Here is a 15,700-nt window from a genome sequence, read left to right as displayed (position 1 = left end):
AAAGAGGCGGGGCTTAAGGGCAGCTGGTGTTGCTGTTTAAGCAATTCAAATATCACATTAAGAGGGAAATTATTTTAGCTTGGCAATTCTCAGTAGGGTTTGAATATGTACTGTAAAAATGTGAATGACTCAAGTGGCCTGTGTGCATCCTCTGAAAATATTTTGATATATTTTACGTATAATGCCAAACTTGAATGTTATGCAAAGTGTTCAATAAAGTTTAAATAGAAATCTAAAAGCAAAAATATTATAAAACATTCCTCATATCACCAAAATGCCCTCATCACACCTCTCTAGAGACTGTGTAGGCATGGTCTTAATATTCGACCGGGGGGGCAGTGTGCACCCACAGCATTTTGCCTCCTATCTCCTCAATGATTTTGCTGCTAGTTTTAGTGACATTTCAGACCTTCTAGTGAGATATTAAAAAACAACCAGAAAAGACTTGACTAGCAACGTTCTGTACAAACTTTAGCTACTTTTTATAGAAGAGAATCGCCGGTAGCACAACCCGTTAGAACACTGGGACTGACCGTGATTTGGAGATACAGCTCTCTCTGTGGTTATTCTGTTCCCAGAGACATAGCAGCGGGAGACAGAGGTCTCTCTACACAGCTCCTCTGTTCCCAGAGATGAAGCAGCACTTTTCAGTCCGTACGGCAGATCACTCAGATCAGAATGTGCTTCCAAAGACAGGTTTGCTTCTTTTATGTTGAATTTATTCCTTTTTCTAAACTCCTGAACTGAGATCACGTAATTGATTGAGACATTCAGCTTTATCCAAACAGTAAAACCATGTCTTATGAATGTATGACACTGGGCTGAATGTGCAATTGGACCCGGAATCCGCAAAACGGCACTTGTGGCCTCACACTTAACAAGCGGATACGAGCAATTTTGCCTACAGCGATCAGCTTGTAGAGAACGAACATTACTTTTCCTGATGTTTCAGGTTTTTGCCATGGTACCGTTTCAGTATCGGTATTGAGATATTTTGGCAGGTATTGTATTGAAAGTCATAATTTTGGCATCATGACAACACTACTCAGTGTGAACCTCAAAACGAGTGAAAGTTTTACTTTGGGTGAGCCTCAAAGCAAGCGCAAGTTTTACTCCGTGTGTGCCTCATAAATGAGACCAAGTTTTACTCAGGGCACGTCTTGTGTGAGGCTCAGAGTGACTGCGAGCTCAAACACGAACAGAGCTGATGTAAGCTTTACCCATTTTAGGACTGCCAAGTCTACATCGAGAGGAGAGCAATACTGTGAAATACAGCAGACGTTTAATAGACTTAAGAACATATGAAATAAAGCAAACTCCGATTTAGACTCTTAAACAAACACCTAGCAAAGTGCCATCGCCTCTACACTCTGCCCTGAGGCACATCTATCTGTTTGTAATGCAGTATTCAGTACAGAACAACACTTATATTAAAGGTCCTGAGCGACAGCCAATGCTAGACATTATAAACAAACAAATATCTCAGGGTTTGTGGCTATAACTAGAAATGCCCAGTCAGACGCACCCTACCCCTGACATTTAACGCATTAGCACATGTCCATGTGGTCACACTGATGATGCATAATGTGACACAATCATTGCTAAATCCAGTCCTGCCAAAACGCGCACACACACAAAGCAATCTTCAGTTTCCGGAAACACCCATCAACCCAAGCTGCCCAAATTTGTGTTTGTATGTTTGTTTGTCTTGTGTCACGGCATGGACGAGAAGAATTACCCAACAACACCCAACACAACACAAAAATGAACCCAAACTTGGCCAGGAAAACCAACACAGGGTCTGCTCTCCACTTAAAAACACCACAATCAGCTGGAACAGCATTGCTGCAGGTGAGGTAATGACCTGCTGACTGCTCCTGTCAAACAAACACTCAAACAAGTAAACATGTACCGAGCCTGACCACGGCAAACCATACACTGTGTGTGTGGGGGAAATCTGTTGTGAGGGAAACCACCCTGAGCTCCACCTCCTGCAGCACCAGCTGCCAGGCTGCAAGGTGTGTTTCGTAACCTAATGGCTTCCAGGGGGACAGGAGCAGACACGACGAGCTGATCCAGCAGGAACTCGAGCCCAGACGCTCCAGACCAGAGCAATCAAACAGTGGGAAATTACACTTGGCCTCAAACAACTTCCCTCCGGAACATGGCCCAGTGCCACGAGCTTCAGAACCAGCCTGGCATCAGCCAAGGCAGTCATTAAAGGTGCAATAAGCAACAGGAGCGACAACAATTACAACTGCAATTAAACACAGCACACAATCAGCTCAGAGGTGCAACAGCTCCCAGGTATACTCCTGTTGAGTTTAAAGCCTGAGCTGTGGAGCTGAGGAACTGTGTTCTCTGGAATGACAGAGCTCCATTCAGTACATAAATGGATGAGTCTGAGTGGTGTTTGTGATCCAGAATTAATCAGCCAGCACCAGCCCTGACCTAACTGATGTTCCCACACACATCGGTTGCATCCCATACCACACAGCTCGGCTATTTACCAGAAAGAATGCACTTCTGATATAGACCATCACATCACATGCCATCCAACTCTGCAGTGTGAGATCCTGGACCAAGCCCCCCTTTAACATCATAGCGCCTGTAGTTTATCAATAATCAATCCATCACTCTCATCAATCATCACTCCCACTTCATCTCTGATATAAGCTTCACCCTGTTTCAACAACAGTCTGAACTCACACCAGAATTCGTGACTAGTTTGAAGGTGGGGTTTGACATTTCCACATCTAAAGTTTCTACATTTGTACAGGGAACTTTAGAAAGGTTCCTCAGATACACCCCCAGCCAACCCAACCCAAATAATTCCCACTAGACTCTTTTAAAAGGTAGACATTTGGTTACTATCACCACTGACTATGACTCTTCAGTGCAATTCCCTCTCCAAGACTTTGTTTATGTCTCATGCAGTAAATGATGAGAGATGATATTTTAAAGAAGTCTAGACCTCAGCCACAGAAAAGTCTGAAGTCCTGATTCAGAGCTGCGTACACTAGTCCTGAACCTACATTCCAAGCAGAAGTTCTGCAGTCAGTCAGGAGTGAAACTAGAAAATAAAAGCCATCTCGAGCTGAATGGGACACAGACAGAGAACCTGGGAGCGGGACAGCGGAGGCAGGCTGGACTTCTGGGGTTCAACTTTACTGAGGTAGTGTGATCAACCTAATATCTGGCCTTGTGTTACACAAAGCCCCCCTCCATATATCCCCTCCACAGATCAGACCAGGCCACACCAGGCCCCCTCCCCTGACTACACACATACAAACAGAGAGCCCACAAAGCGCTGATCAATATGTGTACTTTTCACGGAGCGCGAACACACTGGAGTCCCATTGTCCTCTGGTGTATTGTACAGTGTGTATTTACTGTGAGAAAAGCCCTGGGCCGGGTCTTTCTTCCTCTCCTCCTCCTCCTCTTCCCCCTTTCAGTTTTTCCCTCCCAGCCACTTCAGCCTTCCTCTCCTTCCTAACAAGACAGCACACTGCTCGAGTAACAGAGGGTCGTGTCCCAAATGACCTGCACATTCCCTATATGCTTCCTACATGTTCCCTACATAGTGTACTGTACAGGTCCCAGTGTGTGTGGCAAGAACAAACTTACCCTTGTGTCTAATCCACATTCATTTTAATGACACTTCTCAGTTTTCCACAAACTCTATCCTGAATTTCTAATAACAGATCCCAGAAAGTTACACGAAATCGGACAAGGTCTAATCTTAGCTCAGTGTAACATCAAGCGGCTGACCCAGGGGCCAGGTATAAAAAAAAAAACAACATATCACTGACAATCATGAAGCAGATCATAAATCTAAAATTACACTGCTGCCACAAACGGATGGTGACAGAGACGTTTCAGTCTCAGCCCCGACGAGAAGGAAGGGGCGAGTCTTCTGAGGGTTTTGGATTCACATAAACGTCGCCTTCTCGTTGATCTGATTAGTTTCTGGGAGATCTAGGGGCGGAGCAGCGAGGTACCCTAACTAAGGGGCGCGTCTGTGAATGGGACGCGTCCCGGGAAAAAAGGAAAACTGGCTCAAAAAAAATTGAGGCAGAAGTTTGTTTTGGCTGAAATCCGTCGCGGAGAACTCACCTTCCGCCCTGCGGACCCGTGGCCGGTGTGGATAAAGCCGCTGCGGGCAGGCTTCTGTGGTTTTGGGGGGTTTCCCGCACCCGGTGGCCCCCAGACTGCTTTGCCCGGGATCAGAGCCGTGTTCGGGGCGAGGGGCCGCAGCGCAGCGCCGCTCAGAACCGGAGATCCGACCCGACTTACATCTCCAGAGAAGCGCCGAAAAGCTCCCACTCTCACTCCCAGTGTCCGCTGAGGCCCCGGGTCTGCGTTCCCGTTTTCTCCGCAGCGTCGTTTATCCGCTTTATCCCGCTTACTCCACGACTTGCTCGCTGTTGTCCGCCGCTCCTACTCCGCCATGTCGTGGCTCCGTGGTGAGGAGCGCCGGATTCCCGGGAAAAACTACAGTGCGCCCCCTAGTGGGTTAAACGAATAATGAAACACGGGATAAATACAGAGCACCATCTGGTGGATGAACCAAATATTCACAACCTGGATAAATAGCGACACCTGGTGAAAGAATATTATAATGAAAAAACTGAATTACACAGCGCCAACTGGTGGATGCACCTCATAATTCAGAAGCTGGATAAATACACAACTCCATCTGGTTAATGTGTCTAATAATAGGTTTGTTCGAGATTAAAGTTTTTCATTCATTATCTGTAAGCTCTTATCCAGTTCAGGGTCGCGGTGGGTCCAGAGACTACCTGGAATCATTGGGCGCAAGGCGGGAATACACCCTGGAGGGGGCCCTTCACAGGGCAACACAGACACACACACACATTCGGACACTTTTGAGTCGCCAATTCACCTATCAACGTATGTTTTTGGACCGTGTGAGAAAACCGGAGTACCCGGAGGAAACCCACGCGGACACGGGGAGAACACACCTCACTCCTCACAGACAGTCACCCGGAGTGGGACTCGAACCCACAACCTCCAGGCCCCTGGAGCTGAGTGACTGCGACGCTAGCTGCTTACTTTTCAAATGTATTTTGTAACGTATTCTGTTCCATTACTCAGTATGAGTAACGTATTTTGAATACTTAAAAATACCTTCGACTACTTCAACATTTTCTTATATTTTTACAGCAGTGTGAATGCAGCAATTACAGCCTCAGAATAATATTCAGTGGTCACCTGCTGTAGCGAGTAGCTGAATGTATTAGAGATTACCTGGATGAATATAACATTAGGAGTATGTAAACACAAAAGGTATGAAATTAATTGTCTGGTAAGAAAACAATATTCCTATGACAATTCACATAACTGTTAAGGGTGAAACATTTTAGACAAACTATTTGTAGTGAATTTACTGGGCTGAAATATAGGTTTGAAACTCTAGCTAGAACGCGTTTTCTGTATGCTGCATCTTGTTTCTCATTAAAAATGGCATCAAACTAAGCCATCACATTTGAGCACCCAGTGTCAAACAACCACACTAAGTGTTTAGACTTTAACCAGAAAAAGGTGAATGAGTGAGCAAGTGTGTTTGTTAATAACATTAAGAATGAGTGTGCTATCTTCAGTTTAAAAAATGAAGCAGTGATTGATAATTTTGAGCTTTTGAAATTTATTGATGTCAACGAATAAATAAGCAGCAAACAAACATTCCATATAAGCAGAGAATACATATAACACAGCACCCTGTCAGTTCTTTCCAGGCTCCTCTTATCCAGTCTGTGGACAGCAACGTGACTGATGTAGGCCAGTGTTTTTTTATTAACTGTAAATGCTCTGGTAATTCATGTCCTCCATCAAACTATAATTTCTGTTTCATCCAAGTCATGCTTTAATCGTGAAGATGCTCTGAGCAGATGTGGAGGACGAAGAGTTTTGTTGAAGGTTCGGAGCAGGTGTGGAGTGTAGGGTCTTGGTGAAGTTCCTTCACGCAGACAGATTAGTGATGACTGCTCTTGTGAACTCCGCACTCGTAGCGTAACCTCCCAGATCTGCTGTTCGAACCTGAACCAAACACACACACACAGGTTACCACCACACACTGACCAGAACCAGGGAAACACATTAGACCCGCTCCAGAACGTTTTCCTCTTCGCTGCAGGAACAGCCTCTGCCCTTCTGGAATCATTGCTGTGTGGGACTGATGGCATTCTGCCACAAACATCAGAGAGGTCAGGTGCTGATGATGGTGGATTATTTCTGAATCACAATCATCCTACATGTGCTGGAAGGAGCTCGATCTCTTCAGAGAACCCAGCTCCACTGTTCAGAACCAGGGGGATTTATCCTTGCATTTCACATGATACCTTTGTTTACAGTAGCTGCCATTTTGAGGACTAACTCCCAACTCTCACATACTGAGCTGTTTACATTGAGTTATTCTTTCTTCCAAAACATTAAATTCACATTTGTAATCAGGTCTGTTCTGCGCAACTCAAGTCAGTACAGAGGAGCTCAGATTTGAGCACAAATAGTGACGTACTCTCTACATAGTACAATCCACAGATAAAAATGACACTCAAAAATACACTAGTTCAACAGGGGGACCTGAAGCTTATAGCCAAATATAAATGGTTTTATAATCAGATCTACAACACACTATGTGAATGGAGAAATCATTATTTATAACATACACCGTGTAACACAGTGTGTATGACATTTGAGGTTCACTTTTGGTTTCACAGTGGTGTGGAAAAAACACTAATAATCTCCCATTTTCAGGCAAGGAGAACTAATTTATTCAAATTGAATCGACAGCAGAGAAGTAATTTAGGCAGACAGTTGTGATAAATCATTATTGTCCAACAATCTTTTCCCTGAAACAAATGAGACAAATAAAATATTTGTATGTATAAGCTGTCATATTTTGTCATAAGTGCCCAAGAAATGCATTGAAGACAACCAAACTAACAGGTTTCCTTTAGATCTTGCTGATAATAGCTTCCCCCCACTCTTTATGAAACACAATGGTACCCTTTAACCCTCTGACATGAAGAGGCAGTGGACTTCTGTGCTTTTAAAAGTTGCAAGACACTCTACAGCACAGGGAGAAGGGCTGTGTATGAGATAAATATATCCAGCTTTCACATTATTTGCATTGGTACTCTGCTGCCAAGCTAGACCCTAAATGGTGACGGCAGCGCAAAAAAATAAAATAAAATAAATCATGTGACTGAAATGCTAGGATAACCCTCTAGCCAATGCATAGCATTAGACAATGTGACCTCAGACTCAGGTGCAACTGCTCAGAGCCTTTCTATTGAGGTTATTCAATGCTGTGAGCAATGGAATGTTATACATCAGTGGATAGCCATTCCAGAGTAAAAAAGAAAAAAAAAAGACCTCATTGTGGAGAATCCTCAACCTGCTAAACATGAGTGAGTGAGTTACAGATCAAAACCATGAGGGGCTCTGTGTTTTAACAGCACATTTAAAGAAAGACTCGTCACCTCAGGTTTGGTTAAACATTATAAAGTCTGGCTGGAGATAATAATAGTTCAAAGAGCGAAGATGACTCAGTCATAGGCCGAACACTGCTGGGACAGTTTAAACAAGAGTTCAGCTCCAAACAACAACACATCCCTTCTCCACGTTGACTGCATCGACAGCTCACTCCTCAGCAGTCAGCGCCATGAAAAAAGGGCAACAATTAAGTCATTACATAATCCCAGACACATTCCTGAGCATCTTCTCACTCTGTTTGATAGAAATGTTGTTGGACTGTCATATGTTTAAACTGCTCAAATGGGACTGGCCTCACCCAAGGCTGTCAAGCACTAGGCATATAGAGGCCATCTTGCTGGACTCTGTCTCCAGCTCCAAATTTCATAATTTAACACTGACCAACTTCACTTTCATTTACAAAAGAGCCCAGTCCCGTGTGATTGGATCTGCTGGATGCAGCAGGTGAATATTTTGATTCTTAATTGTGAAAATATAGCGCAGTGATGCACTGCTGTCATGTTGCTTGTCTGCTGGGACAGTGACCAGACAATAGAACATTGTCACATTTATAATCTAGTCTCCACGTGCAGATCACTGTGGATCATGGAGGGTGTGACACCCCTCCACCGAAATTTGAATTTGCTGGGGGATATTGGGAATGTTGGGGAAGTTTGGGTGGATGTGGGATAAGCGAGCCTTCAAAAATCCAAAAAGCTGAAAAGCAGAGAGGAATAGAGAAGGCTCTTCAGCAGACGATATGATGCAAAGCAGAAGCAGTTGAAGTGATCAGAGGGAGAATCGGGGGCAAGGACCAGAGACCAGATTCACAAAAGAACTCCTTAAAACCAGGGGCGGGGGGTAGGGGGTGGTGGGTCACCGAGTAGGATCACACAGTGGGGTCCTCAGTAATTGGGCAGGTGACGCAGGTTGGAAACAACTGCACGGACAAAATCACCCGTAGTGCTGTAACCACCAAGATCTCGCGTCCGCACCTGAGACACAAACACACACACACAGACTGTGAGTGGAGAGGAACGCTCCACATCCCTAACAGGTTTAAATAAATAGTAAATAAATAGGACGACACCTGTCCACTGCCTGCCGACTGCACGGGGCATTAACAGAGTTTGGAGTGTGTTAGTGAAATAGTAACATGATGTCTCTACCCAGGCTGACTTATCAACACACACACCCAAACACACCCCCCACTAGTCATTTTCACACAACAAACATCCACATATATACACACACAGAGCTGTATTATCTTACCTTGCCCTGCTTGATTACTTTTCTGACCGCTTCGGACACCATGTTAGAGTGGTACTCCAAACTGAAACACAAAAATAAGCCAGAGCTGATTGTTTTGTTTAACTGAAGTCTTTCAGTGTTGATGATCTGAGGATATTAGGATTAGCCCTAGACCAGGGGTCGGCAACCTTTACCACTCAAAGAGCCATTTGGACCCATTTCACACAGTAAAGAAAACAGTGGGAACCACAAAACACTTTTGAAATTCTAAATGAAATAACACTGCGCATAACAGGTTTTTTTTTTTGCCTTTGTACTATGTATAAACAAACAATACTGTGTTACATTTATGAAATCAATGAACGACTGCGGAGAAAATGAAATAACATTTCTGCATGCAACAAAACATTTTTAACTCCGAAATAAAGACGTTGGGTTGAAGGTTAGTAAAATACTCAATGTCTATTTGAGTCCTTGTAGTAATGGAAAAAAAAAACGCCGAACTTAAATTATCCACTGGCAGTAAACAAAAATACTGTCCTCTCTGCGTGTCGTCATCATTTTACTGGCACCGTGCAGTCAGCTGTCAAAAAGTTCAAGAAACCGCACACTGGCGGGTTATGCACATTGGAAGTTGTGACGAGTATTAAGAGCGACAAAATATTTTAGATGTTACAAGATCGCCATAATCTTCATAGAATTAATTTTCAAAATGTAACGCATTAATATAAAACACATTTTAATTAAAAAATCATTAATTATTTTCAAAAGCTGAGCCGCATCAGAGGGATCAAAGAGCCGCATGCATCTCTGGAGCCGCGGGTTGCCGACCCCTGCCCTAGACATACATGGTGTGTGTTTTATAGTCTAAAATCTTGTTTAGTGGGCATTAAAAGGACTAGATCTGCCATTTTCTATGTGACCATCTTTAATGTCCATGTCTTAGAGGTGCTGTCAGTGAACAGTGCTCCAGATTGTACAGCCCTTCTTCATACAGAGTTCCAAAAGAAACCAAGCTGCAAAACACGCAAGGTTTATAATGTCCCAAATCTATTTTATCAGAACAGGAACCAATCTCAAAAACATCAGCCTCAAATGCAGTGGCCAATACAGCCAGTTTAAACTACAGAGAAAACTGTAAAAATGACAGACCATTTAGTTTTCAGTGGCTAATACACAGTTATCAGAAACTTACTTTAGATGTCGGAGCATGTTTGCAGCACTCAGGAGCATTGCAGTGGGGTTAGCAATATTCCTTCCTACAGCTTGTGCAAACGGGTGCCTGGCCCCCTAATTGACAGACAGAGACAAAGAATGAGTTTTTTGCATTTTCCTGTTGTCCCCTCTCCAACAATGCAGTAGAGAAGTAGAACTGGTTAAAGACTTGGTTTAGTAAAATCGGCACAGATTAGAAGCAGCTTGGATCTTAGCTACAGCCTGGATCTGGACACTGCAGTCACAGTGCAATAGATGGTGAAGCTTAGGTACTGACCGTCTCAAACACAGCATACTCTGCACTGTAGCTCTCTCCCGGAACCACCCCGGCTCCACCAACCAAGCCTGCTGCCAGGTTATCAATAATGTTCCCATAGAGGTTAGGCATCACCAGGACATCAAACTGATACGGGTTCTGGACTAACTGCAAATCAAAAAACTCAATGTGAAACCATCTACACCGGATGAATAAATCCAAAGGCTGCCGAGTGCTGCGAGGGATTTTTCTACCTGCATACAGCAGTTATCGATGATGATGTTCTCGTATTTGATCTTGGGGTAAAGCTCAGCAACTTCAGCACAACTCTGCAGGAAGAGCCCGTCTCCAAGCTTCCTGTTAAGTTCAGAATGAAGGAGGCAAGTGTTAGTACAGAAGGTTCTCACACAAAGACCTACCACAGGTAGAGTAAGTCCAGAACAGACCTAGAAAATTAATTCAGAAAGTCAAACACAAGATAAGAAAGAGGAGAGCTTAATGCTGAAAAGCATTTCAAAAATGAAAACTTGAATCTATGATTTTTTAAATGGTTTCTGAAACCTCTGATGTGAAAGTGTCCTGTATATATGCTAAGTACAATCCTGTGGATATGCTAAGCTCAGGCTATTTTCTACTCACATGATGTTGGCCTTGTGAACTGCTGTTACTTTGCTGCGTCCCTTCTTGGTGGCATAGTCGAAGGCAAACTTGGCGATGCGGCGAGATTTCTCTCTGGTGATGATCTTAAGGCACTCCACAACACCAGAGACACTCTGTAAACCACATGCCAGTCATTATTAGACCACTGTCTGCAGACCATTTAACACACAATTCTGCAACTGTGCTTTTATACTATATAATACTATATTATAATAATGTCAATGTTTTAATTGCATGAGGATGTGTGCTGTATTCCAGGGTTTATCAAATGCTGTGTCACAAGCCAAAAAAAATGGGTCGCAGAGAAAAATATTACTAGTAACTGATTTTTTTTTTTGTGGGTTCAATTCCCGCTCCGGGTGACTGTCTGTGAGGACTTGGTGTGTTCTCCCCGTGTCCGTGTGGGTTTCCTCTGGGTGCTCCGGTTTCCTCCCACAGTCCAAAAACACACGTTGGTAGGTAGATTGGCAACTCAAAAGTGTCCGTAGGTGTGAGTGTGTGAGTGAATGTGTGTGTGTGTCTGTGTTGCCCTGTGAAGGACTGGCGCCCCGTCCAGGGTGTACTCCTGCCTTGCGCCCAATGATTCCAGGTAGGCTCTGGACCCCCCGCGACCCTGAATTGGATAAGCGGTTACAGATAATGAATGAATTATTTTTTTACAGGCATATAAACACAAAATGAACAGGTGCATAATTGGAATCCTTTAGCAAACTGTACATTATGCTGCAACACCGTCTAGTTAGTCCAGCTGCTGCTCTTCTAACTTCAAGGATGAATCCCATTTGTTATATTTACGCCTACACCTTGTTTTTGAGTGTCACCTTTGGAACAAAGTTACACGGAGTTGTGTTCAAAATCTGAATTCACCTTCTTAATCTGCAACTTTTTTTTCTAGGTGAAAATGGAAATTAGCCACTGTGACATCAACATACAGTGGAACCTCTACTTACAAACGCCTATGCTAACAAACTTTCCAAGATACGAACCGGGCATTTCAATATTTTTGCCTCCACCAATGAACCATGACTCTAGAAACGAACCTGAGCCTCCAACGAGCCGACGGCTGGAAATGGCCACTGGCCCCAATAGGCGAGTCTCCCAGCGCGCCCAGACTTGAGTGAGCTTTTAAGATTAGCAAATTGTAGCTTTAGCAATTTAGCATTAGTGTAAATAGCAGACATCGAAATTTGTGCTAAGTTAAGCCGTATCTACGCTTAGTCTCCCCACAGCCAGTGCCTGTGTTACTCCTCCAGCCAGTCATTTATTATTGTTACCACTGTATTTCTTTTTTATTTTTAGTAGTGCTACATGTATTTTTTTTTACTAATTTGAGAGTTTTGTAAACATATATCAGTGTAAAAAGGGTGAATTTCCGGGTGGGCTGGAACATATTAATTGCTTTTGCATTATTTTAAATGGGGAAAGTTGACTCGAGAAACGAACATTTCTACTTACGAACCGGGTCTTGGAACGGATCAAGTTCGTAGGTAGAGGTTCCACTGTACTACTAATGATGTATGCTTGTTATTACATAACGGGTCGTAATAAAATTAAAACTACACTAAGAGTATACAATTGTTATCATAAACTTCAAAAGGGGAAAATGTTGACATTTGTTTATTTCCCAACAGGAACTCAGACCCCTACCCTAGCCAAAAGAGAGAAATAGGATTCACCCAAATTCTGAATATCGTTAATAGTGGCATCAAGAAACAAATAAACCAACTTCACTTTTTTTTTTAAATAATATAGTTATAGTGTTTGTGTTGCTGGGGTCACGATAAAAATCAATGGACAAAATGTGGGTCGTTTGAAAAACACCTGTATTCTCATGGACTAGGAACAAAAACCAGATCTGGTTCAAGCTAATCTTACATCATCATAGTGCTAGGCAATATGAGCGCAAATCAATATCATGATTAATTGTACATTTTACGACAATCATGATTAATGAATGATTATTTTGTTTTTGTATTTTCGACCCTCATAGTTCAGTGACGAGGCTTGTACTGTAAATATGCTCCACTATTAAAGCTGGGATATTTTTCTAATGTTGCTGGGAGCTTATTCCTCTCTTGTGTTCTGAGCACTGTTTATATTTGGTGTGTGATTGTGCTTTGGTCTCAGCGCTTACATACAGCATTCACTTTTTTATTGTTCAGTGTCGTCTTAATTATAGTCAAAACACAGCACGTCCACACCACAGACACTGTGTTTTTCTTTGGTATGAGCTGCTTGAGGCACTTGGTTGGCCTTTTCGTTTAGGTTGTTTCATGTGGCAGATAATTGATATAAATCGATATAGACAAGATTATGTCGATTAGAAGTTCTGAATGTACATTTCGATTAATTTTCAATTAATTGCCCAGCCCTAACCGCATCCCTGAAATGGATAAGCATAAAAGATGATGTTGACCAGCCCTACATCATCATCTAGCATTAACAACATTATGCACTTTTATCCTCTGACTAATCTCCTGATTCATCCAGTGTGCTACCTCATGCTCCAGGGAACTGTATTCTCCCTCAGTCTGTTCACGGATGATCACAAGGTCCAGATTATTGTGCCGTGTGCTGTAGCCAGGCAGGCTGCTCACGTGCACCACGTTGGCAAACAGGTCCAGTTTCCTCCTGTAAGAAACACCAGATAGCCAACCAATCAGAACCAAAATTGAATGCACAATCATCCAACAAGAAGACTATGTGATCTGTAATTTAGTAAAATCATGTCTTTAAAAGAGGGTTCATCCAAGTGTGTTATCACAGTTCATCTCTCTCCCTGATCCCTTTTCTCAAAGCATAACATGTGGTGCATGAAGCAGGACCTTAGTCTCATCTCGTACGATGCCAGTTCCCCTTTGTACTCCATTGGGGTGTGAATCTTCCCTGCGGTAAAAACACAAACATGAATCATTTGACAGCTAATAGCGAATCTGAAAGGGGATATATAGTTAACCATGTGATACGTTTAACACCAGAATATGGACAACACAGCAGTTGGACAGAGCTGGCAGCCATTCAGAAAAACAATTCACTGATACAAAGCAGATCCAGTTTAATGTTCTGTGTTTGGGACAAAGTTCATCCTATGCTCAGTACAGCACAGCTGCATGAAACGTCTGTTCTAGGGATGATTCCCTTTGTTGTGACCATTAGTGGTTTCAGTTAACATACTCTTCTCCATTCAAATGCAGATATCAATGGAAACCGCAGGACATTAATGAAACAGCCTCCAGTTTCCAGCTGCTGTGCTCTTTACCTTTGATTGCCACCCTGTTGCTCTTCATGGAGCTGAGCACCTCATTCAGCTTCTCCTCGCTGGCCATATTCTGCACCTCGCTCAGGTGAAACTCCTCAAACTCCACAGGTACATCACCTGCCTGAGGTAAGTGAAAGAGGAGTCACACATCGTAACAGAGTCCAGAGTCCAGGTTAGAAAAACAGGCATTGAAACGTTAGGCTATCATCTCCTCATCTCAAGAAGCAGTAACTGTGTTTCATGCAAAGCCTCTCAGCAGCAGCCTCCTGAGTTGAACAAGTGTGTGCTTCCCACCTTAAAAACTTCTTTGACTGCAGTCATGAGCTCAGGTCCGACCCCATCGCCTGGCAACATGGTGACCTTGAAGGTGCTGTCGGCTCGTGCTGGTGGAGACTCCAGGGCATTCTGGTTGGCCGTCAGACTCAGAGAGCGCACACCAAGTGGTTGCAAGCGAACCCCACTCAGACCCTGCGTCCGGCAAAACAGAAACGGTCACTACAATGGTAAAAGCGGAAAGGTTGCAAACTACTTTAACATTAGATCATGTAACCTATATGACGATAGCCCTAATTCCAGTTGGTCTTACTCTGTTCCATATCTCTGCGCTGTATCACAGGGATATTTGAAAATTCTTTAAACTACTACTTTACATTTGACTGTCGATCTCCTGTTGGTCAGAAGTTCAGAAAGTGGCCAGGGATTGAAATTATGGATGAAAGCAGAAAGAAATTCTATTAATTGTAGGCTACAGACTCCCTAACAAACCATAAGAGAGGGGTCAGACTTATCAGATTTGGTCAGACAGCTCTAAAAGACCTGTGGATGACAGAGGATGCAGAGGTTGAAGACTCAGAGAAGACAGGCAGATATACAGATTATCTCAAGAGACGAGGTACACAGAAAATACACCATTACAAATGGGCCTCTTAAATACAAACAATTCAATAAACGCAGAATGTTATCCAGTTGGTCATCTGCATACTTTGTTGGCCCCATTTCACTACATTAACGGGGACTTACAAATTATACAGAGCAACAGACAGGTTAAAGGCTGTAACTGTAGTAACTTTAATGTGCTCTCGGATGGTCAGTGGATAAAAACAAGTTACTCGTTTAAGAAGTGTTTTAATGTTATTGCTAATCGGTAGACACTAGTATAACCAAAAGAATAAAGCATTGTGATTTGAGAGTGAGGGTTTGACCTGTCCAGCTTAGTGCTCCTCTTTGGAAAGTGAATTAGCTTCATCCGCTAATGCTCCCCACAAAACCCTACATATAAACACCACCCGCGGTGTTTATCCGAGACAGAGGGTCACCCCGGGCCGGCCGTTGGACTACTCTACGTTAAAACACCCCACGATGTCAACGTCGACACTCCGCACTCACCTTCACCAAGGCTCCAACTCTTCCCCTCAAGGCGGCCGCCATCATTCACTGAAACTGAGAGAGAGAGAAAACAAACACGAGAGGGCGCTGTTCTCTGATCACTTTAAAGGAACAGTACGTAATATTTACCTAAAAATTACAGCTTCAGAATCATTATGATGTTTCCATGACATGTA

General features: G+C 43.2%; 2 protein-coding genes across 4 annotated transcripts in view; both read right to left on the bottom strand.

Moving 5' to 3' along the window:
- Window positions 1-4,892, bottom strand: part of ptpra (protein tyrosine phosphatase receptor type A) — a 28,725-nt gene extending 23,833 nt beyond the window's left edge. Inside the window, exon 1 of one of the 2 annotated variants that reach the window (XM_066645359.1) lies at window positions 4,117-4,892. The gene's annotated coding sequence lies outside the window, so the exon portion shown is untranslated. Of the gene's footprint in view, window positions 1-3,393; window positions 3,443-4,116 lie in introns of those variants that run through there. The other variant, XM_066645360.1, reaches the window with a different exon arrangement.
- A 769-nt stretch (window positions 4,893-5,661) lies between these two features.
- Window positions 5,662-15,584, bottom strand: idh3b (isocitrate dehydrogenase (NAD(+)) 3 non-catalytic subunit beta). Of its 2 annotated transcripts, XM_066645729.1 has the most exons (12): window positions 15,525-15,584; window positions 14,433-14,606; window positions 14,139-14,259; window positions 13,705-13,765; window positions 13,378-13,510; window positions 10,859-10,992; window positions 10,474-10,576; window positions 10,241-10,387; window positions 9,944-10,038; window positions 8,770-8,830; window positions 8,378-8,492; window positions 5,662-6,060 (listed from the first exon to the last, which is right to left on the bottom strand). In XM_066645729.1, the coding sequence occupies exons 1-11, from the start codon at window positions 15,567-15,569 to the stop codon at window positions 8,403-8,405; spliced, it is 1,164 nt and encodes a 387-aa protein (XP_066501826.1). In that variant the 5' UTR covers window positions 15,570-15,584; the 3' UTR covers window positions 5,662-6,060; window positions 8,378-8,402. The 2 variants fall into 2 exon arrangements, with proteins under 2 accessions (XP_066501826.1, XP_066501827.1); XM_066645730.1 differs by lacking the exon at window positions 8,378-8,492.
- Between the last annotated feature and the right edge of the window lie 116 nt (window positions 15,585-15,700).

Source organism: Hoplias malabaricus, chromosome 15 (genome assembly GCF_029633855.1).
Source record: "Hoplias malabaricus isolate fHopMal1 chromosome 15, fHopMal1.hap1, whole genome shotgun sequence".
Classification (NCBI taxonomy): Eukaryota; Metazoa; Chordata; class Actinopteri; order Characiformes; family Erythrinidae; genus Hoplias; species Hoplias malabaricus.
Note: the sequence above shows the minus strand (reverse complement) of the source record. Positions and strands in the feature narration are given on the sequence as shown.

Coding starts and splice junctions, on each gene's coding strand:
- idh3b (XM_066645729.1), bottom strand. CDS start 15,569: ATGATGGCGGCCGCCTTGAGGGGAAGAGTTGGAGCCTTGGTGAAG. Junction 14,607..15,524: donor GAGTTGGAGCCTTGGTGAAG/GTGAGTGCGGAG, acceptor TGCCGGACGCAG/GGTCTGAGTGGGGTTCGCTT. Junction 13,766..14,138: donor CAACAGGGTGGCAATCAAAG/GTAAAGAGCACA, acceptor TTTTTACCGCAG/GGAAGATTCACACCCCAATG.